Source organism: Oncorhynchus mykiss, chromosome 28 (assembly GCF_013265735.2).
Source record: "Oncorhynchus mykiss isolate Arlee chromosome 28, USDA_OmykA_1.1, whole genome shotgun sequence".
NCBI classification, from domain to species: Eukaryota; Metazoa; Chordata; class Actinopteri; order Salmoniformes; family Salmonidae; genus Oncorhynchus; species Oncorhynchus mykiss.
Genome location: NC_048592.1, coordinates 7,381,832 through 7,408,424, shown reverse-complemented (window position 1 = coordinate 7,408,424; position 26,593 = coordinate 7,381,832). Strand labels below are relative to the sequence as shown.

The 26,593-nt window shown below is 43.0% G+C and overlaps 2 protein-coding genes and 1 long non-coding RNA gene across 4 annotated transcripts; all 3 read right to left on the bottom strand.

The window, feature by feature from the left end:
* Positions 1–1,962: 1,962 nt before the first annotated feature.
* LOC110508421 (RNA-binding protein MEX3B) lies at positions 1,963–11,182 on the bottom strand. Its single transcript, XM_021588938.2, has 4 exons — positions 10,694–11,182; positions 9,612–10,156; positions 7,538–7,794; positions 1,963–7,120 (listed from the first exon to the last, which is right to left on the bottom strand). The coding sequence occupies exons 2-4, from the start codon at positions 10,099–10,101 to the stop codon at positions 5,900–5,902; spliced, it is 1,968 nt and encodes a 655-aa protein (XP_021444613.1). The 5' UTR covers positions 10,102–10,156; positions 10,694–11,182; the 3' UTR covers positions 1,963–5,899.
* A 4,865-nt stretch (positions 11,183–16,047) lies between these two features.
* On the bottom strand, positions 16,048–21,613 carry LOC110508420 (methyl-CpG-binding domain protein 3). Of its 2 annotated transcripts, none has more exons than XM_021588936.2 (7): positions 21,423–21,613; positions 19,357–19,519; positions 19,135–19,272; positions 18,579–18,669; positions 18,313–18,490; positions 17,469–17,627; positions 16,048–17,271 (listed from the first exon to the last, which is right to left on the bottom strand). In XM_021588936.2, the coding sequence occupies exons 1-6, from the start codon at positions 21,434–21,436 to the stop codon at positions 17,474–17,476; spliced, it is 738 nt and encodes a 245-aa protein (XP_021444611.1). In that variant the 5' UTR covers positions 21,437–21,613; the 3' UTR covers positions 16,048–17,271; positions 17,469–17,473. The 2 variants fall into 2 exon arrangements, with proteins under 2 accessions (XP_021444611.1, XP_021444612.1); XM_021588937.2 differs by lacking the exon at positions 21,423–21,613 and adding an exon at positions 19,931–20,660.
* Positions 21,614–23,041: 1,428 nt separating this feature from the next.
* LOC110508419 lies at positions 23,042–25,535 on the bottom strand. Its single transcript, XR_002471310.2, has 2 exons — positions 23,620–25,535; positions 23,042–23,194 (listed from the first exon to the last, which is right to left on the bottom strand). It is a non-coding gene; the product is annotated as an uncharacterized LOC110508419 (long non-coding RNA).
* Positions 25,536–26,593: the final 1,058 nt, after the last annotated feature.

The following is a 26,593-nucleotide window of genomic DNA, read 5'->3' as shown; positions in this document are numbered from 1 at the left end:
AAGAATGTTCCGATGTCTGATATGACTGTGTATTTTTTATGATTGTAATCAAATCAAGTTTTATTGGTCGCCAACACATGTTTAGCAGATGTTATTGCAGGTGTAGTGAAATTCTTGTAAGACATGCCAGACTTTCACATCCGTAGAGGGTGGCCTACCTGAGGTTTGGATCAGTTGTTGGATGTTAGTCGGCTTGTTTGGAACACACCATATGGCCATAATGTACAGACACTGACATGGTGCAATAGATCCAAGCATGTACGTTTTGAAGATGGTCTGCTCTTTTTACATACTCACCTACTCTAGCAATGGCGCTCGTTTCACAACACTATAAAGGAGTAATAATAGCCAAGATGGTTGCGTCAACTTCTCACAAAAACACTGCAAAGGGCTACATGACCATCAGACACAGAAAGGACACTGCCTAGTCAGTCCATATGTCTGCATTTGTGAAAATGTAAGAAATGTTTTCTATGCTATGGGCCAGACAATTACCAACCCATAGGCCACCCATAGCAACTGCATGGTCTCTCTGACTGCCTTCATGATAATCTGATTCTGTGTTTTAAGACAATATCTACAGTAGTTGTCTTTTTGGTCAATTTGTCCCCTTACTATACAGAAAACACCCCATGTTACACAGACCTCTGTCCATTCTTCTACAGTTCTACATTTACAATGCAAAATGATGGGTGTTAGCACAAAGCGCTTATATTGTGATGTTTCTGCTTATTGTAAATTAAAATCAACTCGAGCTTCTTCTACTATTTCCACTGCTAGAGGGCAACATGGCCTGTGTTATGTTGCACTGTGGAGGGAGAGCTAATCCACTAATGTTCCGTCATCTTTTGCTTTTGACCTGTTGAGGCTTCTGAATGTCATTTCACATCGCAGGATTATGAGAGCCGAGTGTGCCACTGATAGTGAGAATGTATCACTTAACTACAATAACCTATTGTCTTCTACTACACACACTGACGTATGCTCAAGCACAAAAGGGCACATGTGAGATGAACACGCATGCATGCCAACACATCTCCATGGACGCCGACCCCCGTGAATGAAAACAAAACACCAGTGCATGAAAGGAAAATTAACTTCTTCATGCCAGCGCACATCTCTTTGATGTTACCAGACATCTGTTTTTTCTTATCTGAATACCTAATTAATGATAATGAATTGTGAACATTTATTTTTCAAAAGGCTTGTGAAGACAATATTTAACCAATATGAATGTAGCCTGTACACAGAATTCGCATGAGAATTATTTTTTGAGGATGTTTCTAATTTGTTTATCATTATGATTGTTCTTTGTCAAGGATTAAGGTGGGTTGGAATGCAGCTTGGTTGTGAACTGCTTCCTATTAAAAAGGCATTTGTCACAAACGGCCTATTCTTTATTCTGTTATACTCAATGACCACATGTAAAAAAGACACTGAACATCCTAAACCTATCTACAAGCTGCCAACTGAACTGCAATGCCTCCCCTCTGAATGGGAGCTTTGTTAGGCCGCTGTATATGCACGCACACCCATCGTTCATAGCATCTAGCCAATGAGTATCTACTGCCACCATGTGGTGGAATGAGAACAATAAGGGACCTACTGCAAGGGATAGTTCACACATATTTGTTTTTAAAGTTACTTTGCTCTGAAAGCAGTCTATGGACATCCATGCTTCAGTTTTGTTAACCAAGCCAGTCAACTGATAAATGTATCATTTTCAAACCACACCAAATTAGCATTCCTATCCAGTCCTTGGAAGGAGCGGTGTAGCTCACTAATCTCAGTTAACCCAAAACTAAAATCTTGTGTAATTTGTTCAGATATGTTTACATACAATCTGTCCATAAGACTAGTGGCTCACTGATTTGGTTGGAGGTTTGGAATGCAAGGTAACCACACAGCCATGCAGTATTCCAACCATAAAAAGTGGAGAGAAAAAACAAAATCACAATAGGGTTATTGTTTTACAGTAAAAAAAAATGAAACCAAAAACAAGATTTTATTAAAGAAGCATAAAAAATAAAACTCTTGATACATTTCTCAACCGTCAAGACAGCTCAAATTATATGCATATATTGTTCCGGCTCACGGTTAAAAGGTCCATAAACTTTCAAATAAAATATATTTCAATTTTAAAATTTCTTCAATAATTTTTTCTAATTTTGTTATAAATTGCCTACATGTTGTACACAGGAAATAAAATAAAAAATATGGAAAATAAAATATTTTGAAGTAATAAAAAGGGTCACATTATTGTCTGGGATATTTAGGTAAGCAAATAAATTGTAAAAATAAAGTGTAAAAAGTTATTTTCCTCTGAAAAAGTATTTGCTAATGCCTGATGGCTTGAAGACATGCACATGGTTAACCTACAAATAATGTTACATGTTTTTAAAAACTGCAACTTCCTTACTTAAGTCTGGTAACTTTTTGAAAATGACATCCCATTGATTGTATTCAGGGTATATACACAAGTCAGGCCTGAAACCTTGTTCGCTAACATAACATTTTGGTTCTGCGTTAAAGGATTAAAGCAAAATAGGAAGGCGAAGTTCCAGGGGGAGCGGCTTTCCTGGATGGGCGTGGCTCCCCCTGGGTCCAACTTTGTCACAAAAAGGTCAGAGGTTACTCCTTAAGGACCCTCTATAAACCCTGTTTTCAAACCTTAAATGGGGTGGGGGTCAGGGGTTAAATTCAGCAAAAAATAATCTGCAGTCAATATGAGAATATTCTGTACCCTTTAACTGTTCATGCTACTGTACATGACCTGGTGAAACAACCAGACCAGAACCTCCTGGCAAATTCAACTCTGGACATTTTAGTGACTGAGAAGTCATGGGCAGTTCTGGAAAAGGGCCTTTAAGATTGACCCTTTAACACAAAAAAAGTGACACAACAGTCATAGTTTATCTGTTCCTTTAAAAGATGTGGTCACATCCTTCCCTGCACCCAACTTGAGTCTGCAGGAGCAGAGAAAAACTGTACTAAAAACATTTAAAGTCAGACCCAGCAAGGACGGGTTGCCAGTTTACACAGATCCCTCCCACGTTGAGGGGAGAGAGAGAGCAGGGTCAGGGTTGCCAGTTATACAGTTAACTCCTAAAAAAAGAGGGGGAGAGAACGGTATCTATGTCAGTAGTGAGTTGCACCAAAGCACCATTATAGTCTTCAGTGAAATATGACTCAGTCAGCCAGCTACTAGCTCCACATCTGTGGACATGAAGGGCCATTCAAGTAGGGAGCATTGCGGTGTAGTTAAATGTGGAGGGTGGATTATTAGATTACAGACTACGACGTCAAGCCGCTGTCCCCTTCACTTGACGAGCTCATTTAGTCAGGCATCTCACAGACATAGAAGTTGTTTGTTAAAAAGTAGCCCGGCTTGACCCTCAAGCACAGAGACTATACTTGAGCTCTGTAGCAATGTGAATTGCCTGTTCATTCTCTTAAAAAAAAAAAAAACATAAATTCTCTGTTTCATTGTCACACACCAGATAGGTGCAATGAAATGCGTTGTTTTACAGGGTCAGCCATAGTAGTATGTTGTCCATGGAGCACATGAGGGTTAAGTGCCATGCACAGAGATTTTTTTCACCTTGTTGGCTCGGGTATTCGAACCAGCAACCTTACGGTTACTGGCCCAACGCTCTCACTGCTAGGCTATCTGCTGCCCTGCATCCTTTCCTTCTCCCTCCCTGAAGGTAGTCACTCATCTGAAGTGACATTATTGAGAAAAATCCAGTAGAGAACCTGCTTTCACCTGTCCACACATGGTAGATCAGTGGATAGTACCTGAAGGTGTGAGGGTAGAAAGGGATGCTGCATTTGAAAAGTATTGGAACAGAGCCTTCTGTTAGTTCATGCACAGGCGATGGACATGACTGAGAAGGGCTGGTGCTGACAGGGTTGACCAGTGAGAAAAGAACAAGCAACACATTCTGCAGCTGTTGGGGTTTGAACACAGAGTGTCTGGAAGCCCTGGATGAACTAGCTACTAGCTGCCATATTGGATAAGTTGATTATTCTCGCTGTTGTCACTGATAACAAGGTTAACATCTGAAAATGTAGTGTGTATATGTGTGCGCGCGCAAGGAAGCCCTTTTTCCTTTCCCATTCATTGTTTTGATTTTGTTTGCCATGGCTTGTCTGACTCTAGGAGTAGATCCGCATGTACGTTCAGAGGGCTGCATATAACAACCATGTACCGTCACACCAAAACCAACCATGTCATACTTAAAAACACAGTAAGAGAGGCAGTTGATGTGAAAATACAAACACAAAAATAGAAACAAAATAGATCTCCTAGGGTGACAATGTCACTTGGGAGGGGTGATCCAGGTTGGACTAGGAGATAAAGAGCTTTGCTGGGGGAGTTGAGGCAGGGGCGCGGAAGACCAAAAATCCCTTAAATCGAGGAACCCGCGGAGGGGGGGGGGTCTAATAACATTACAATGTGTCGCTCAGGGCACAGACAGCTCATTCGGATGCCCCTAATACTGGGGGTGGGCCACCTCCCCTTAACCAAGACCCCTATTGGACGAGACATTCCTGTGTGTGACATCAAGACCCATCTTATCCTACTCGACGTCAATGCAGTTCAGAGTAGGGAGTCAGGGGCAACATGGTCCACATACTTTACAGTCAAAAGCCAAAGACCCGTTAAAAAAAATACATTAGCTCTCCAAAGCAAACTGTAACAGAGGATCTGAGTGGACTGGGTTATGGATGGCTTGGTGTCTACACTGAGCTCCACAGGGGGAAGAGAGAGTGGAAGAATGGGGCCAAAAACAAAACTGGAACTATTGAAGGAGAGCAATTGGGTGGAGAGGGAGAGAGCGAGAGAGGGGTTGAGAGAAAGAAGGACCAAGGGGGACTGAGTAACCGACCTCTGGCATTAGTTCTGATATTCCTTAAATAACTTAACACCATTGTATTATTCCTATACTAGTCATTAAAACCACAACATTGGATATCAGTTTTTGAACAGTATAAATACCTTAAGTGTTTCAGTCTTCATAAGATCTAGGAGGGCCTTCTGGCTTGTTTTTGTCTGATAGGTGTCTCTGTGCCTGTTTTAAAGTCAGTTCCAGGCTCATAAAGCATTTCCTTTATGTCACTATACTAGCTAGCAAGAGAGACCTAGTCAGTTGTATTGAAATGTGTCTTCCACATTTAACCCAACCCCTCTGAATCAGAGAGAGGAGAGATGGCGAGAGAGAGCTGAAAATAAAGAACAGGAGAGAACTCAGAAGATCAAAAAAACTGCGTTTTGCATCCTGTCAAAGAACATTGAAAAGGAAACTGAGTAGAAAAGTGCAGGCCTAGGCAGCTCCGTCGAAAAATATCTGCTATTAAGTACAAAAGTGTCAAAAGGAAAAGGCTTGTGAGAGAAGCAGGCAGAGATATCTGAAGAAGAAAAAGCGAGAGGATGAAACTATACAGACAGCCTGGCAACCTAGAGGCTGAGCTAATTCAGGCCTGAAGGCTGGTCCAGGTCAGAACAAAATCCAGAAGAAAGATAAGACACTGGTTTCCTTCCACACAAGTCCACCGTGAAACCTCTTGATCCCACCATACTGTTTCTGCAGTCCGCAGAACCAATCAAAATCAGTCAGTCTGGAAATATTTTCATTATTATTATTGTTATAGTTATCATTAAATCAACATCCGTATAGTGTCATTTCTAATATTGTAATCATTGTGGTCCATCATGTGCGGAGAAGGTCGTTGCTGTCCGTCCGTCCCGCCACAGTTGATGGTCCACTGCAGTTCTCTCGGATAGTAAGACCGTAAAGTTCAGTTTTTTTTTTAAAGATGACACCCCTACCCCTCTCGCCCCCTCCTCAGTTCCCATACCATCCCTTTACTTCGGGTGGGTGAGGGGGGGGGACTATTAGGAAAAGATACGGATGCACTGTGTGGCAGTGGTATGGCAGACAGGGCACTCGGGCTCAGCGGACTGGCAGATCTGTCCGGCGCAGTCCATACAGAACAGATTGTGGCCGCATGGCACCAGAGCCGCTGTCACCTCGCTCTCAAAGCACACAAAGCAGTCCCTGCTCACACCCCCTGGCCCCATGCCAACCAGACCTCCAGAACCAGCGCCTGCTGCGGCCTTCAGCCGGCCCAGCATGCCAGAGCCCAGGCCAATGCCGCTGCCCCCGCCCTCTGAATCGGTGGGAGAGCCTCCGGGCAGGGAGGAGGCTGAGCAGGAGGAGTAACCGGTGGATGACCCTCCGGAGCTGGAGCTAGATGCTCCAGAGAAGGACCCTGCACCGGCACCGCCCGACTGCAGCCAGGAGAGGGTGCTGAGTGGGTCGCTTTGGGCACGACGGGCCAGTGGATGATCCAGGGGTCCCACCACTGCGTCAGGGGGCAGGGTGGGGGACAGGCGGGGGGTGATGGCACCGCCGCTCAGGCCGCTGCTGTTTCTGCGGAGAGGCTGCTTCTGAGAGGTACCTGGGATCTTCCCTCCTCCTCCGTTGACGAAAGGGGCCCAGATGTTGGAGGCGCTGAACTCAAAGCCCAGCTCCTCAGAGGGGAGGCCTTGGGTGGAGTCACCCCCGAAGGTGAACCCCCCTCCTCCGCCGGCATTGCTGGAGCTAGTGCTGAATGGGCTGGTGGGGCTACCTCCCTCGGTGGCCCTCCTGGTGGCGCTGTAGCTCTCAGAGCCCATCCCTCCGTTGTGTTGGTGGTAGGAGGCCGAGGAGGACAGCTTCCTCCCAGACGATTGGTGCATGGCCATGGGGAGCGGGGGTGGTGGAGGAGGCGGCGGGGGTGGAGGGGCAGGGTGGGCGTTGTTGGCCCGAGCCCAGAGAGCAGCGCCCAGCCCCCCAGCCAGCGAGCCCAGGCCCTCTAGGCTGACGTCAGTCCCGTTAGTGTGGAAGTCGTTGTCTCCCTGGAGGTCCACAAAGGCCCCGGTCCGCAGGGTGATGTGCGTCTCAATCTCCTCCCGGGCTCGGTCCACATTCTCAGGCATGCCAGTCACCTCAAACACGGGGTCCTTCTCCCTGCTGGGCGTCACGATGTAGGTGTGCGTCTGCTGCTGGATGCGCTTGATGGTCGCCCCCTTGGGCCCCACCACTAACCCCACCACACGATACGGTACCCGTACCTGCACCAGGGAAGGAAATACTTAACAGTGAGAGTTTTACAGACCACCTGACCTGGCCATGAAAAACTGTCAAGGAGGAATTACATAACTATAAAAACTGGTGATGAACCATGCCATTTACTGGCAGAGCAGTAAAGCAATTGGCAAGAACTGGCATTTAAATGGAATTGAACGGTCGTGCAGTAAGTGTATGAAAGTAGACGTTAGACATTATCATGACCTCTACTTTATCTATTCAAAGAAGGGACATTTTAGCCAACAGATATTTGTATATGTCCACAGGTGCTTGTGATGTTGACTACTGGCCAAGGCTCCCTTGTCGTAAAATAAAGATGACCATCTCAACGGAACTGGTTGAATAAATTATAAAACAAAAAAACATTTAAGCTGCTGTATCTCCTACTGTGATTGTCATACCTGTATAGTGGTCTGTCCAGGCAGGTGGGGGGGTCCAGGGAGCACTCCCCCTGTCCCGGGTGCTCCTGTGCCCGTGGCCCCAGCCTTGCAGCGGGATGCCCGGATCATGGAGAAGTGCTCGGCCGCAGAGACGATCTCCCGCTTGGCCATCTCCACGTCCTCCCTGCGCCCTGTAACTATGAACACGGGCTCCTCGCCTCTCACCGGGGTCTTTATGTAGGTGTTGGTCTTCGCACGCAGAGCCTTGATCTTACAGCCTGGGACAGAGAGGGGTGGAAGATTGCATATATACTTTTTTTTGTTGCCAGTTTTGTTTGGGGGAGTATTTATTGGTCACATACACGTTTAGCAGATGTTATTGCGGGTGTAATGAAATGTGTGTGTTTCTATCTCCAACAGTAATATCTAACAGACAAATTTAAACTAAAGGAATGGAATTAAGAATATATAAATATCTGGACGAGCAATGTCGGAGCGGCATAGACTAAAAGAGCGGCATAGACTACAGTAGAACAGAATACAGTATATACACCAGATTGAGTAATGAAAAATATGTCAACATTATTAAAGTGATTTCAAGTCTATATAGGGCAGCGGCCTCTAAGGTATTCATTATTCTCATAATGGGAATTTAAGTGGAAAGTATTGGTTGTGCATAAACTATGTGAAAATGAATTATATAATTTAAACAGTATATACAGTGACTAACTTTAAGCGGCATGCAACTTCCATATTTGAATTTATGTATATACCCATTGAATCCTGATGAATAGAACTTATAAATGCCCCATGAGCTTAGTTAAACTGTCACACTCCAGGAGAACCCAAAATATAAGCTTATTTTACTCACTTATTTTACTCCAATGTTTAAAATTACATGAAAACAAACATAGTTAAAAGTAAAATGTTGATATCATGGATGGCCTGTCCTGGCATCTATAGCCCTTGTCTATGAATTGGAGAGTGGATACATTTCTCCAACCCCTCCTGAAGTTGTTACCAAAACAGGGACAGAACATTGTTACAACCCCTGCTTGCTGCTTTAATTTATTGAAAGACGAGGAATTTGTTGGGGAGACAAAACAATATACAAAACTGGCAAAAAAATCTGGCCACTCACTGGTTAACAAACAGATTAAAATATATTTCCAGAATATAAAGCCTATAGCTTGTTAGCCAAGTAGCATTAATGATGCTAACTCAAGAAGCGCTGCACTGTTCCTTTAAATATGGACGGTTTACTCTCACCCACCAATGGGGTGCTGAGTGTGTGATGTCATTCTGGGAGGCAGAAAGCATGGCATTTTCAAACAAAGAGAACAATGCAATAACGTTGCCACAACTGCGCCAAGCATAGACACTGTGTGTATGCAAACTAGTAGTGAATATTGAGCTAAGTGTGCGGAGATAAAAAAAAATATGGGTGGATTTTGAAACCAGTCGAGAGCGGTCGACGGGGCTGGATGCGGGGCGAAAACACCGCCCAATCCCGTGTTCTGTGCATCGGACCTCCCAAAAGACTCGCATTGGGGTTGAGCAAAACTATATACAAATGACTAAAAATCGACTTTTAACATTGACCTCAATGTAAACGCCAGGCCTTTTGTTTAAATTTGTGACTTGAGGCCTACATATAGCTAAATCAATATTATTCGACAGGTTTCTTTTGTTTGGTGCCTGCCGGCTGCTAGAAATGTCCGGACTCCCGACAATCTGCTGCTTTGTCTGACCCACCCCTCCCCCTATCCCATACACACATCTTTAGTTGTCTCAACACTTGTCAAGACATGCAGATTAGGCTAGTAAGTCATTCTTGATCTACATGAAGCGCATAAACAACATCCACTGTACACATCAAGGCCAAGTCTCAATAACACCAGCCGGTGCTGATAAATTTATGAGATATCTCACCATCCAAACAAAGGAAGGCAGTCCTATGCATTCATGTGGTTATGAAAGAGGTAGTTGGTAATGGCTAGACTCTGAACATCTATAACTAGAATACCTTATGAATTAGCTAGCTACGGCCTAACCACATTGATAAACAAAAGTGGAAAACATACAGAATTCTTACCCTGTCTTCCCACTATTTCAGCAACGTGTTCTGAGCTGGGCACAGGTACGCATTCGGTCATGTTGACACTCCTCTTGCGATTGCAGAGAACTGAGCTTTGTTCACCGAGCATGGGGTGAGAGTGCGGGCCAGTCATATGGTACCCGCCCGATCCATAGTACTCTGGAGACGGGGAGCAGGATGTCGGGGAGTCCCGGGAACCCCCTTGGTGCTCCAGCATCTGCAGGTCGACATAACCGCCATTGGAATTCCCGGAGCACGGTCCCTGGTTCCCGTCGAGCGTGTCAACGAGCCCCCCACCACCACCCCCACAGTCCACCTTCTCCAGGGCCATAAATGACAGCTGGTCCAGGGCGAAGCGGAGCGCATCCTGATGGTCCTCGTCCCGGGACTCCTGGTCAGTCTCTCGCGGCAGGCTGACCCCGTTGTGCTGGCTGCTCACTACCATGTCGTGGTCCATAATCTCGGGGTGGAATAAGGGGCTAGGCATAGTCCAAGAGGATGAACATCAGATCTTGGGACGTCTGTGTGCAAAGCGCTCTTTTCTAGGAAATTGACACAACAAAGGGAGTTTCAGCACAAAACGTGTTACGTTTTAGAAAACACACAAATTAAAAGGCACTAAAAGTTATTAAACATATCCGAAGTCATAGTTCGCTAGTTTCATAAATAGGTTAGTGTGTTGCTCCACTTGGGCGACGTCTCCTTCAACCCTTCTCCTATCCTGCTTTGTCTGTTTGTTGTTGCATTCCGTCTCACTGTGTGGCGAAAATAAAGCTTGGTTCTTGTTGAAATATGCATCATACAATATTCACTAACACTGACCAACACTCGAGCATTTTCTTTTGTCTATTCTGACCGTCTCATCCCGAAATGGGAGCATCACATTTGGAAAACCGGTAATCTGCTAGCAAACTAGCTCCACACAGTTGAGTCTGTCACGTTGTCGTCCCCTTTGTTTGGGAGTACCACAGCTAGCTGGCTAGATGGATAGCCGAGCAAAAATACTTAAGTTCAAATAATACGTCTAATCCAAATACGTGTATTTTATATTTGAATAAAATATCACAAAGTTACTTTACCTTTTGGCTACCTCCCAATTGTATGGAGTTCCTCTCGTTTGATTCTTGAAGGAATGATGAGTGGCTACCAATGCTCTAATGCTAGCTAGTAGCTAGCTCGCCAAATTGGGGGCGTTGGAGAAAATGTTTAAAACGAAAGAGAAGGGACAGGCTGTTGAAACAATTATATTCCAGACGAATGTCGAGGTCATTTAGCGGCCCGTCGATCTTTGCATCGATTTGTAGTCTATCATTTTACTCCCATGCAGATACCTCCCGACAATTGTATCTGGATATTTATCCCGGCTGTTCCCTGGTCCGCCGCCTTTGTCTCGCCAGGCGCACGCCGCTCTGCCTGTCTCGCACATAGAACTGACGTCAGTCGCGACACAACAATGGGTTCAAAGGCCACGCAACACAGAAGCGCTTCAACCGCAAGCGTGCTAGCCTCACAGTAACGATCGATATTATTGTTACTGTGGTAAATTTTAATAATCGGAAATTGATCAAGCAAATTAGTAATTTGATGGTTCCATGTCAAATCTTTTGAAAAGTGGTGGGAAATTGGCAGTTTTGGATGCTATGGTGGTGTGGTATCACACGGTTGGTTGGATTATTGGGAGATTGGGGACATTCTAAATGACCAATCAAAACCTAGAACTCAAAAAAAAAATTCAAGGGTAGCAAACAGTTAAATATCACCAACTATGCCTAAAGGTCTAGAACGGAACAATGTCCCTGTCACTTATTGTGTGGGTGCCTGTCATCCCCCTTGGCATTGACCAAATGGGACAGTAACTGAATAATAGATGCCAGACATGTAATCTGGAATAAGAAATTATTATCCATTATTGATTGCTATCCATTTCTGATTCTCACATTGACCTAGAGCAGGGATGGGCAACTTTGATAGGGGTGGAGCCACGAAAAATCATAGCTCACCATGAGGGACCACAGCCTACCCAATTCCATGCCCACACATGCAGTTAGAGCCGGCCCTAGCCGTTTGGGGGCCTGTCATGCCAAATAATGTCCCCCAGCCAAAAAGTGTCCCGCCCTTCGTCTCAATGGGATTCAATATACTATTAGCGTCCATGGTAATGTCAGCGGTGTGATGACCTAATGATTAGAATTTTGGAGATCATTACAATTACATTCTTTTCATCCCTGCTATTCAAACAAGGCTGATTTCCACTACAATTTCGCTGTTTAAACAAGTTTCATTTAGCTAATAAAATGAAAACCTTACTTCAAACCATTTTTGGGTACCTTGTTAACATTAAAACATGAATAGCACAAAAAAAACTGTAATCTGCATGACACATTAATGTTACTTACCCTACACATCAAAGTCAACTAATTTCCCCTCCATTCATATGCAAGTCCGTTTGATTCATACAGTGGCTTGTCTGGCTGTCATGTTTTTATTTTAATCTGCCCTTCCCTTATCTACACTGAAATAATATCATTTCAGTAATCCTCTATTATGATTAACTTTTTTCTATCTCACATAGCTCATTAGTACACCCTTGTGGTTGAATATATATCATTATCTATTGTTTTTTGTTGTTGTTTTTTTTCACCTTTATTTAACCAGGTAGGCTAGTTGAGAACAAGTTCTCATTTGCAACTGCGACCTGGCCAAGATAAAGCGTAGCAATTTGACACATATAACAACACAGAGTTACACATGGAATAAACAAAACATACAGTCAATAATACAGTAGAACAAAATAAAACAAAAAGTCTATATACAGTGAGTGCAAATGAGGTAAGTTAAGGCAATAAATAGGCCATGGTGGCGAAGTAATTACAATATAGCAATTAAACACTGGAATGGTAGATCGGCAGAAGATGAAGTGTGCAGGTAGACATACTGGGGTGCAAAAGAGCCAAATAAATAAATAAATACCAATATGGGGATGAGGTAGGTAGATAGATGGGCTGTTTACAGATGGGCTATGTACATGTGCAGTGATCTGTAAGCTGCTCTGACAGCAGGTGCTTAAAGCTAGTGAGGGAGATGTGAGTCTCCAGCTTCAGAGATGTTGCAATTCGTTCCAGTCATGGGCAGCAGAGAACTGGAAGGAAAGACTACCAAAGGAGGAATTGGCTTTGGGGGTGACCAGTGAGATATACCTACTGGAGGGTGTGCTACGAGTGGGTGCTGCTATGGTGACCAGTGAGCTGAGATAAGGTGGGGCTTTACCTAGCAGAGACTTGTAGATAACCTGTAACCAGTGGGTTTGGCGACGAGTATGAAGCGAGGGCCAAACGAGCGTACAGGTCGCAATGGTGGGTAGTGTATGGGGCTTTGGTGACAAAACGGATGGCACTGTGATAGACTGCATCCAGTTTGTTGAGTAGAGTGTTGGAGGCTATTTTATAGATGACATCACCGAAGTCGAGGAGCGGTCAATAATACATACAGTGGCTTGTCTGGCTGTCATGTTTTACGAGGGTATGTTTGGCAGCATGAGTGAAGGATGCTTTGTTGCGATATAGGAAGCCGATTCTAGATTTAATTTTGGATTGGAGATGCTTAATGTGAGCCTGGAAGGAGAGTTTACAGTCTAACCAGACACCCAGGTATTTGTAGTTGTCCACGTATTCTAAGTCAGAGCCGTCCAGAGTAGTGATGCTGGACGGGCGAGCAGGTGCGGGCAGTGATCGATTGAATAGCATGCATTTAGTTTTACTTGTGTTTAAGAGCAGTTGGAGGCCACGGAAGGAGAGTTGTATGGCATTGAAGCTCGTCTGGAGGTTAGTTAACGCAGTGTCCAAGGAGGGGCCAGAAGTATACAGAATGGTGTCGTATGCGTAGAGGTGGATCAGAGAATGTTGCAAGAGCAACATCATTGATGTATACAGAAAAGAGAGTCGGCCCGAGAATTGAACCCTGTCAGAGCTCCGGACAACAGGCCCTCCGATTTGACACACTGAACTCTATCAGAGAAATAGTTGGTAAACCAGGCGAGGCAATCATTTGAGAAACCAAGGCTGTCGAGTCTGCCAATAAGAATGATGTGATTGACAGAGTCGAAAGCCTTGGCCAGGTCGATGAATACGGCTGCACAGTAATGTCTCTTATCGATGGCGGTTATGATGTCGTTTAGAACCTTGAGCGTGGCTGAGGTGCACCCATGACCAGCTCTGAAACCAGATTGCATAGCGGAGAAGGCATGGTGGGATTCGAAATGGTCAGTAATCTGTTTGTTAACTTGGCTTTCGAAGACCTTAGAAAGACAGGGTAGGATAGATATAGGTCTGTAGCAGTTTGGGTCTAGTGTCACCCCCTTTGAAGAGGGGGATGACCGCGGAAGCTTTCCAGTCTTTGGGAATCTCAGACGATACGAAAGAGAGGTTGAACAGGCTAGTAATAGGGGTTGCAACAATTTCGGCAGATCATTTTAGAAAGAGAGGGTCCAGATTGTCTAGCCCGGCTGATTTGTAGGGGTCCAGATTTTCAGTCTAGAGCAGCTCTTTCAGTCTATCTTTGGACATAGTATTTTTGCTCACTGTAAACATGCATATACAGTGCATTCGGGTGCAAGTATTCAGACCCCTTGATTTTTTTCCCACATTTTGTTACTTAACAGCCTTATTCTAAAATAGATGCACATTTTTTTTTTTCAAAAATAAAAAAGGTCCTAGGATACAACAATGAACAATGAATAATGTGGAATTAATATATACCATCAAAGGATACCTTACAATTTAGAATAATTAACACATTGTGAAACAGCTGTGAAAACCAACCTGGCAATATTTAAGATTTTAATATATAAATGTTGATATTGTTTTGATAGAGCTGTGTCATTCATTTATTTTCACAGATTTTTTTGTACACTCACATGGCAATCATAGACTGAAATACTGAGTTCTGGTGTGTAATATGGAGGTGGTTGCTGTGTGGGTGGGAGGTTCTGTTTGTCACTTGTTCTCAACAGGCAGCCAATCTCAGAAGGAGGACTTGCCCTTTTTCTTCTGAGTGTTTGCAGTGCTAGAGTTTTGCGTTAATCTCTGTATCTCACATATTTAAGTGCCCAGTATGATAGAGCAAGAACACTTTTTTAGCAGATAATGACAACATGACAATAACAGTAGCTGTAGATGATGTAATGAAAAGTTGGAGGGTGGTTGGTAATGGAGGACATGAGGTGGATCCACGTCTGGGTGTTGGACAGAACCCCTAGGTCCTGGAGAACAGGAGCAGAGTTAAAGGGAACAGGGTAGGAGACAGACGTAAACAAGCAAACACACAGGTTACACTTTACTGTGAGAAAATGTGATGGATTAGTGCATTCTCTCAACCAGCTTCACTAGCTGTCGTTGACAAGCATATTCAGTTCATAGACATATTATATATATTTAATTCAGTGATTGAAATTATAACCCCATCCTCAGTAGCCTATTCCAGCAGGCTATTGGGAAACACAAGCACTTTATTTCAAAATCGCCTCGTTATTCATGTTGAATAAATTAGTCTGTTAATTTGAACTAAGGGGAGTGAGCTACTGAGGAGTAGCCCTATTGTGGGGAAAAACTCATTCGGATTGCCTGGGCCTGGCTCCCCAGTTGCCGGACCTGGCTGCCAAGTGGGTGGGCCTATGCCCTCCAAGGCTGCTCCCCTGTCCAGTCAAGTGAAATCCATAGGTTAGGGGCCTAATACATGCATTTCCATTGACCGATTTTCTTATATGAACTATAACTCAGTAAAATCTACAGAATTATTGCATTTATATTTTTGTTCAGTATCATTTAATTCTACTAATTTTGCCATGGGGCAGAGATAAATGTTTGAAGTTTTTAATGAGTGACTAACCATGATTGATGCAAGTTCACATAGCTGGCTAGACTAATTTACCAATCTAAAAAATGTTATCTGATTGACTGTCAGTGACCAACTTAAGAGGAAAAACTGCTGATCCACAACCAAATTTCACCTTGTGTATTCTACTATTCTAACTTTCAACAGTAAATTGAGACCCCTACAGAGTTCCTAAATAAAAATGTTTTTGTTTTGTTTGTGGAAATTGATCCACAGGCCTAAAAAAGGGGGACCACCAGTTGCCCATCCCTGACTTCCAAGACTGGCTAGGTGGCCTACAAAACCAGACAAGTCTAGTGATGAATCTTCTCCAGGTCGTCCACTGCTCTCACAAGCCAAGTGTCTAAAACCTTCAAACTCAATTCTGGACCTCAAAGCCAGTCCCACTGCATTTTTCATTGTTCCCCCCCTAATAACAGACTGATTTAGACCTGGGACATTAGGTGGGTGCAATTAATAATCAGGTAGAACAGCAATCCAGCAGGCTTGGAACTCATAAGGTAAGAGTTGAATACCCCTGGTCTAAAATAACACAATACACAAATTACAAAAGAGTTAGCATTTATTTTAGTTATATGAAAAAAAAAAGAACCATCCAGAATTAATTGCTTGATGTTTGACCTCAAATTTCAAGAGAAAATGGTAACAAATCCCTCTATGGAAACAAAGGTTGTTTTTTTTTAACTATAAAGCATAATCTGAACAATAACATTTCATGGAGGGATCATTCTGACAGTGAATGAGCTTCCCATTCAGAACTCAAATCAAGAACAAGTTTAGGGAAAAATGTCAGCATTTAAAACCTACTAAAAACAACCAATGTTAAATAACTATGGCATAATTGTGACTTGCCACACAGCAACGATTTCAACAACAAAAAATACAAAATCCCAAATAGGCAACTATTTCAGAGTAGCCGTCTACGTCAGCCGTCGCACCGATTGACAGATCATCAATGTAACATGAAAGCAAATACATCTAGAAAGATGAGAACAGACTAAATTAGCACCATTTTGAACTTATGGGAGAGTTTGAGACATGAGAGCCTGTTCAACCTCTGTGCAGAGCACCACTCTTCATGACCGTCCAGAAGACAGTTTGGAGAACACAGAATCCAATTATTAGTTAGAGATAACAAGAGCCCATAATAGATCATGATGCATGCTTATCTATGACTGACTTCTGAAACAGGTAGTCTTTTGCAAAGTCCATTTTGAGCCTCCAACTGTCATCTTACAGCATGTGGTCCCTTGCCCAATATGCACCCCTCTAACCACTCACTAATTCTCCACTTGGGCAAAGGATACTGAGTGGTACCAGATGGAAAGTTGGAATGGGCCGAGTGGTGCCCCACAATCACTCTCTCCCCCTCCCAAAAACACACTTCTCTCTCGCGCACACACACACACACTGTTTTAACCTTAAACTTGTCTTCACAAGAGGGCAAGACTATATTGCCTAAAGCACCATACATACTTCTCCACATTCCATACAATTAGTGAGGGTAAAAATGAGTGAATTGAACTCTGAACGTCAAAGCCTCGTCTAAGAGCTTTAAAAAAATATTCAAAATTACATTTAAATTGGTCAAAAATATATTTAGATTGTCTTGAAGACGGTCAACAACAATTCAGAGAGACGTAGACGAGAGAGGGTCCTTCATGTTGACAGATGCTAGTCAGAACCTGGTGAATGTCCTGTATGTGAATTGGTGTGTGTATGGGTAGAATACTGTGCTCCAGGCAGCTCTCTGTCGCAATCACCAACCCTGTAGGAGAGAGAAAAATGATCGCAAGTAAATCAATAGTTTTTTTTTGTCTGTGGTACTACCGGTAATCACAGAATTATGTAAATGTTTCAATTTTGGACTTTAGCTACCCTGGTTATCTCGTTACAAAGTATTACTAACAAACCCACACCTAGGCCATTTCTTAAAGGCAAAGTAACTAGCTATTTAATTTCTACCTCTGCTATACGTCCTCCTTGTCATCCTGCTCGGCTTGCTCCTCCTTCAGAGCGTCTGTGTCTGCCTCGTTGGTGGAGGCCTCTATGTGAGCCAACATGTCCGCCATCAGAGCTTCCTCCAGCCTCCTCCTCACACTGTGGACCAGGTCCTCTTGCTTCCTACATACACCAGAGGGAGAGAGAGGAGAGGGGTTAGGGAGCAATGGATGGATGACAGTCCTCGTGGCAGGCTTAAAGGAATACTTATCCAAATTACAAAATGGCATATTGGTTTCCTAACCCTGTAAGCAGTCTATGGAGAAGGTATGACAGCAATCCAATGCTTTGGTTTAGTTTGCCTGGAACGGTTTCCACATGTTAACGTTTTAGCAGTAGTGGCACAAATCCCAATCACGGGACCGATATTAGCATTTTTTGGGCACTATGTCCAAATCATCCAAAATCATCTAAAATGTATTGTGAAGCTCAACATGGTCACTTATTGATGATTTTATATGTGGCACATTTTTCACACATTTTAAAATCATCTATAAGCGACAATGTTGAGCTTCACAATCAATTTGAGATTATTTCGGATGATTTGGACATGATGCGTAAAAAAATGCTAATATCGGTCCCATGACTGGGATTTGTGTCACTAATGCTAAAACGTTAGCATGTGGAAACAGTGCCAGCAAACTAAACTAAAGCATGAATTGCTGTCATACCTTGTCCATTGATTACTTACCGGGTAAGGAAACCAATGTGTCATTTTGTGATTTGGGTGAACTATCCCTTTAACAACAAGGCCCAACAGTAGCTGGGTGTTGTTGAGCCAGACCACTGAGTTGTGTGTGTACTTTACCTGATGTCGTCATCGGTAACCATGAAGGCCTTGCAGAGTGGCTGGGTGGTGTTGAGCCACACCCCAGGGTTCTTCTCCACGGCTGCGGTCAGCTGACCAGTGACAGGTGTGGGGCTGGTGTGCAGGGCGCTGGCAATGGCAGAGAGCAGGGTCTTGTCTGAACACACAGGCCCAACACCTGGGGGGAGATTCACAGAGTCAGATATCCCAAAACATTGGTTTTATGTGTATATGAGTCTCAAGTACTCTCTGCTGTGTGTACTTACCCTGTAGGCCCTTGGGAAGGTCCATGGTCTTGACCAGCTCCTCTGCAATGTCAAACGCACTCAGACCACTCAGCTTCCTCTCCCAAAACAGCTGAGGACAAACAGTGGGTAAACAGCTCGCCATTTCACTTTAAAACACATCACATAATCACATAATGATGTGCTTCATAATTTATGGAAAACCTCTAACAGCTAGTTCAGGTTACATAGCCCTCCCATTATGCTCGTCCAATGAGGCCTCTCACTCAGACCACTCCTAGCAAAATTATTTGAGAAATTACTCTGTTTCTTTTGACTATTTGAATTGAAAACAATCACAGTAAGGTAGTTAATTGTTACCCAGAAATGATTTGATATTGAGATAAAAACAGCTGCATTGGACATTTCAAGTCAGCTTGATAAAGCGAGTGACTCATGCCAATTTGCAATAATACGTTTTCAAAGACTAGGCCAGAGCAGATGACCTCATCTACCAACCATATGGCAGCAATGAAATAAATAACATTACGGTATCAATAAAAGACAAACAATAAGCGCAGAGCATCGTTGGACTCACCTGTCTTGGTTGGTCGACAGCCTTGTGGGGGTCAGTCTTCACTTTGTTGCTAGGGTGATTGGTCACCTTGGTGACCGGCTGTTTAAAGATGGATGCTGTCTGTCGGACTGGTAGGGTCGTGTTCAGGTCCGGCTTAACCTTCAACACAGACAGAAACAGGTCAGGGATCATAGTTCAATGTTCAAACAGATTACACATGATCCTGGACTCAAACTCCCTCACCTTGATCTGATGATTGTTGTTGTCATAGCGATGCTTGTGCCTGTTCCTGTGCAGTTTGTTCGTTAGCATCCTTCCTGCACGAGGGTCAATGGCGTGCACCTCCATGGTGTTGCCCAGGTAACGAGCTAGCTGGGGCTTGCTGAGGAATCTCTTTCCAGGGTCACTAAAGGGGCAGGAAAACAGGCCATCAGGAGAAGAAAAAAAACATAGGCAATGAATTGAGGCACAAACCTGCAGGTACAAGAGACACAAACATATTCTGGAGGTCAGTGGTGTTGCACTGACAATACTACAAATGGGCCTAATTCACAAACCTCAGCCTGCAAAACAACCATAGTAGCAGGGGTGAAAGTAGATTTAATTTCTTACTGGTATGGGACACGAAGTGCCTGCACATTTTTCTTTAATGCTACAAAAATGTGCAGGGTAGCCTACTCTGCCAAAAATATCAATAAAATCTATGTCTGACTCATATAATTGGCCTACGAAATACAATTCAACATCCATCTAACCTGGAGGGGGAAATTACTATCTAAAAGAAACCCAATGACAAAGACAGTGAATACGCACTCACCAGGGATATGGCCGATGTTCTCTCCTGGTGCCAATAAAATAGGCTACTGTTCGCTCAATTAAGTTTTAAGAATTTTGACACCTAAAAGACAGATTGGGGTCTTTCATTGGCATCTCTTTACAGCAATATCCATTTGCTTTCTAAACGGTTTTCCGCGATTGTGATTTTTAATATTGCGATATGCCTGGCTAGGTCTCCGCTTTTCACTGACAGTAGCAACTCAACAATCATCTATCCGACAAAAGGCTATGCAATTTAAAACAATCCACAGCGTTTTTTCAAAGACGCTAATGATCCTCTGTGGCCAAATCATGCTTTCTGGTGTAGTAGCCTATTTTGAATGATTTGATTTATTTCGGTATAGATAGAAGCTAATTAGGCTATATAATTTTGCCAATTTAATTCAATTCGCTTTAGGGAAGGCTTAGCTTCAACTAACATTATGGTCACGCCACCTATGCCTTTTAATGTGGCATAAACATAACCAGCCAGATGTTTTCATCTGATTGCCAAACAATCACTTAACAAATGCGCTCCTGTAGGCTACCCGCGTACGTTAGTCCGCTCACAAAATAATTTCAGCATCCAAACCAACTGTGCACCAGCGGAAGAGACATCTGTTACAAAACACCTACGTGTATTGTAATGCCATTCTGCGATTGTCATTAGGCTTACACTTGTAGTCTGAATTGACGCATTCACTGTTTTCCTCGCACGCCTCGGTCTCGGCCACTAATCTCAGCCTTGTCCGCCACTCATCACGGCCTTGACTGAATATAAGCGTTCTCCTCAAACCACAACGCAATATGGACAGTATAACACCCAGTTTCCAGTCAATTCGAAAATGCTCATGGGGCTGACATGCAGAATTGTTAAATAATTGTGTAATAGCCTATAGTTGTTTGGGCATATATTACTTTTGATAGGCTCACGTTTTACCGGTACGGCGTACTATTGTTTTTGCCGGGACGCCGCACCTGACCGCCTTACTTTCACCCCTGCGTAGTAGTAAACAATGAAAGTTAGCTAGCTACTGCCGTGGGTAACCCACAGCACTGCACCCACAATAATGTAGTACAACGTCCACATAATCGGAATCAATTTACACAAATCTAAACAAAGACTTGTAACAGAAGGCTATTGATGCTAACGTTACTTGCTAATTTGTTGTCAAATGTGCGGGGAGCTGACGTTTGCTAGCAAGCTAACGTTAGCAATCAATGACTTATCGTTCGCTATCTAATGGTTACTTATCAAATTTGACGTAATCTGTAGACACTGATCATTTGCAATTTTGGTACACAGTTACCTAAGTGGGTGATGTTTTACTTTAGTGGCTAGCTAACGTCTCGGCTACTCCATCGAGAAACAATGTTAGCTAGCTAGAGACATGCTTTCCCTACTGCAGACCAGCTAACATTAGCTAGCTACCGTCTTTTACTTAGCTACTTGTCCTTCTTACAACTCATTCGAGCAAGTCGTACAACCCCACCTTTTCCTCTCCATGCTTCTTGCAGGTTATGATTGCTCGATTTATGTTGATTCGGGAATCTGCATGGGGTTTTAAATATTTGACTATATTTTTTTTGATGTGGATCTGCTTTCCTTTTCGATGTCAGCTGTCCTCCCTGCTTTCTCTTGTCAAGACACTCAGAAGATCACTCCGCAACGCTAGACCACTGTTACATAAAGTGGACAGCAAGTCATCCGCTGGTCCACAAACTAGTCCCAACTGAAGTCCTGTCTTTGTTGGGATCAGTTGAGTGTTTTAATGTTGTTTAATCTAGCTACATTTGCTAGTCTTTTTCTCATCAGTTTAGCTGTATGTTTGTACAAAATTATTTAGATTTCACACTAAACACTTTAAAACTTGCATTTATTCAGGATAGCCCAATTGAGACCAGGGTCGCATTCCCAATGGTGCCCTTAGTACAAACATTGTCTCACAACAGGAAGAACACTTTACGTTACAATTAAAACAATAATAAAATACAAAAATCAACCAAGCTGGATGAAATAACCCAATACCAACTTTTTCCAGAAAACAACTATCCATCATGTCAGGTTTGCCAGAAGATACCGACCCTACCTTTGCGATTGTTGACACTTTCGTCTGAACGCAATCATGGTTACAATATGACACTGTGGAGCCGGTGCGACACATGGGTCGGAAAACATACCTCAATGCAGGGATGCTATATGCCACTGTCCTCCAAATTGTACCTTTATCTACACTGCTCCGTCAAGAAGATTGAAATATTGCTTGTTTCTAGGGATGCATATCGAAACAGACGATATTAGCTATAAAAAAAAAAACACCTGCATCGGCCCAACAGTGACAGTGCGCACCGAGGAAGCGACCACAGACAGACAGAGCTGAAACTTCACTGCTTGACATGTATGATGAAATCCTGGTTGAGAATGAAACAACTGAACAACGAAACAGCACAGCAAGTGAAATAAATATGTTTTGATTATGTTTTACTGGTAATGGGGACATACGTAAATGCCAACAAAATAACTTTTTGGTCAGTGTGGTGTGTGGCCTTTCTTTAAACTAGGCAAGTCAGTTAAGAACAAATTCTTATTTACAATGACGCCCTATGGGACTCCCAATCACAGCAGGATGTGATACAGCCTGGATTCGAACCAGGGACTGTAGTGACACCTCATGCATTGAGATGCAGTGCCTTAGAATGCTGCGTCCATGTGTGTGTGTTAACTATACTAGAAAGCTTAAAAGATAGCTAAAATGTCAAATTTCGGTATCGGATTCCTTCTGGAAAGGAAAATATCAGATATCGGCCAAAAATGTCATATCGGTGCATCCCTACTAACTTCCCCAGAAAACTGACGTTTTCGTCCTCATGTTAACTAGCAGTAGTCACAGCAGCCATTATTGAAAACGGACCATGAAAAGCCGACATTTTTTACTTTAAAAATAACATAAATCAGACTTCAAACTAACAAAGGAATAACAATGGTATATAAGAGAAATGTTAACTTCTCATGCCTGCATCTCCCATTCCTCCACCTGATTCCTTGGCTGAGCAATTCCCTCCCAAAATACATAAAATGCACAACAGTTATTCAAAAAAAATATGTCAAAGATCAGGATGAAAAGTCCAGTTAAGTTTATTGAAAAAGGTGAAAGCATGTTGTTTCTCTTGTCATTGCCCTGGTGTGGAGTTGTCTGATGACATCTGCAGCTCTGGTCACACTGTCCCCATTTCTCTTGGCCTGTCTCTGACAGCACAGACTGACCTACAGGCAAACATAATTGATTTCAGGGGGTGAAGGGGAGTCCAAGGTGAGAATTTATATTTGAGAAGCTCAGTTCTGCTGACATTTTAAAAATGATATTCTACTCCAAAATGAATGGAAATACAATTCTAAAATGTCATTTCCACCAACTGAAATGAGCCCAATAACATACATATTTTAACATTTTGGACAATGCATATAGCCTATGCATGGTCCATATTATCAGGTATGCTATTAGCAAGATGCATTATCACCTGTAGCCCAACTGATGATGCAGCAGAATAGTGCATGGGGTTGCTCATCTGCATTTACCCTATTGGGCCAATCATTAGCTAAAAGTGATATTTTAACTTGTTAGCATCCTATTGATATATTTTATGTCCCAAAAAACTTTCATAAACACAGTGAATATAAATTTGGCCTACCTGTTAGGGTAACTTGGTAGTATGCCGCCAGCCAGGGTAACATGTAAACGGACCATGGTTTCTCACAGAAACCACAATTCTTCCAAACACTTTCCCTGGTTGCCACTACTCTTGCTCAACTAAAATGTAATCAGTCTCACCATTTTTTAAGTCCCCCAGAAATATTTTGTAGGTAGGGTGGCGTTTTACCCCAAGGTACTGTGTTTACATTTAGCCCCACTCTCCTTAACCATGACACTGTTAAACACTTTAAAATGGTGCAGATCCCCATCTTTTTAACAAAGGCTATTAAAAAACTGCTGTTTTCTCGAGATTGCATTAAGAATTGTTGTGCATTGACTGCTTGGATGTTTCTGCAACATGAATATTTCTCATAACCAACACACAAGCCGGATAGGTAAATAGATAAACTACTCTACTATGGGGTTGTCGGATTATTCTATTCATTAGTAAATGTGAACTGTTATAGCATCTTCAAAGTGCGTTTCGGCAGAAATATTATTCCAGGGTCCATGTTTTTAGGGCCTGGCGGCAATAATTGTTGCAAGGCTAAATGACTGCAGCGGAAACACTGGTCCCCAAATCGACCCCTAAACCCAATATATTGTGAAGATCTGAGAACTTACTGTGGCGATTTCACATTGTATAAAGTATACCGAGATAATACCGCATATCCGGGTATGAAATCAGGAAGGTATAAAAGTGAAAGATTTGGGATACCACCTAGTCGCGATGCACAGATGCTATCCCTCTTGGACATTATCAGCGCACAGACATCCTTTGCCGAAAACCTTCCAGCTAGCTTCACGTGCACTGTGTTTCACGAATGTTGAATACAAGTACATTTGAATTTCAGCATGAAACACACTGATAATCTCACTAACGATAGACTGCTGCTTGATACTTATCACAGTGTGAGGCCGTTTTGTCATTGCTAGAACAAATGCTGTACCTGCTACGTGTAGACACCATAGCGACGATCCTGTCTTATCTACTTGTCAGAATCTCAATGCTCGTCAGTGGACAATGACTTGACTTTGAGCCAACCAGAGAGCATGAACCCCCACGTGGGGAGCCAACAGGAGTGACAACAAAATTGAAAAAATGACATTCTCCATACATACATGGTTAAATGTCATGAGCCAGTCACACTTCATATGCAATATGGGATAGTAAGTAGCTAAGTGCACAGACGCAATGCACACTAAATACTTCCAAGGAAGCTAACCACTGTAGCTAGTAATGACATAATTAAATCACAATGGATTGCTTTCCATGAAACAGCTGCCGAGTTGGTGCATCTTTTAAATTGTACCTTTATTTAATTAGGCAAGTCAGTTAACAACAAATTCTTATTTACAATGACGCCCTACACCGGCCAAAACCGGGCGACGCTAGGCCAATTGTGCGCCGCCCTTTTGGAACTTCCAATCACGGCTAGTTGTGATACAGCCTGGATTCGAACGTAGTGACGCCTCTAGCACTGAGACGAGTGCCTGCGCCACTCGGGAGCATTGTCCTTAGCCAACTAGCTATGTTGTGCTAGCTAGCGAATATGCTAATGTTAGCTAGCTAGCGATGGGCTGGTAGTGAAATTATGGAGATCGAATTAAAGTGCTTCTTCGTCATCTTGCTATGTAGTTATCTAGCTGTGGCCATCTGGATAGTATCAACAACGGCTTTCTACAAAATAACAACAACAGCGGAGCTAGCTAACATTGGAATCTAGACCATGAACTAAACAACACACAGACATGCATTGCCGTACAACGCTACTGACACCTTCTGGTTTGGAGTATTTTAACATGGCTACGTGTCTGACGACCTCAAGGTCTGTTCAAATCAAATTGTATTGGTCACATACACATATTTTGCAGATGTTTTTACGGGTGTAGCGAAATGTTTGTGTTCCTAGCTCCAAGGGTGCAGTACCATCTAACAATTCACAACAATACACAAATCTAAAAGTAAAATAATGGAATTAATGTATAAACATTAGGACGAGCAATGTCGGAGTGGCATTGACTAAGTACAGTGGAATAGAATACAGTATATACATATGAGATTATTAAAGCAGTATGTAAACATTTTTAAAGTGACTAATGTTCCATTATTAAACTGTTGTGTGAAAACAAAAGAGACTGACTGCCGACACTATTCAGTGTCGGAGATATTACTCTGCCGATTGTTAGGGAGTTTGTTTCTTATACCGCTCGGGAATTTGTAACAAAATATCAAAAGGAACATATTATTAAACAGACTTTCCAAATTCGTCAAAATAAAAGTTATCACTTGCTTCTGTACATATGCCACATGTGCAGGACTTATTTTGACATAAGGTAAAGCAGAGAACAAGTGATACCTGCAGCAGACCCACGTTTTTAAAGTCCGTTTTAATAACACATTCCTTTGGATATTTTGTCTCTAATTCCCAGAGGTATACGGAACACGCCATTTGAGACAGGCAGGGAACGTATGTGGTTTCGTCAATACAAATGAACACAACAATGTTTTCCAAGGGACGTCAGAACTTAGCACCCAACCCTGCTGTGGTGCTGCGTCAGCGATGTTTTCTCTCGGTAGCTGTCCATGGTCCTGAAATCAAATCATCTGAGTTTGCTAAAACACCAGACAGATCTCCAGCTCCTTCCACCTCTGGAAACTATCTAGGTGGTCATGTGACTTCTCATGCGAGCTGAGGAGGTGACACTGATTCTTCCAGTCCCTGGTTCCATCCCTGACCAGCGCAGATTTACACTGTGAAAAAAGTTTGCAGCAGAAACAGAAGGCTGCATCGTTTTTGCTTGGAATAGACAAGCCTTGGTCTCTCCACTCTCTCCCCGTTCGCCATCCTCCTATTGTAGTGGGCCACCGAAAACTTTCGTTGCCCCTCATCTCTTGTGAAATTCCCCTCCTTATCCTGATGTGGCCCAGCCTGCACTAACATATCCCGTGAAGATCCATTCATATATTT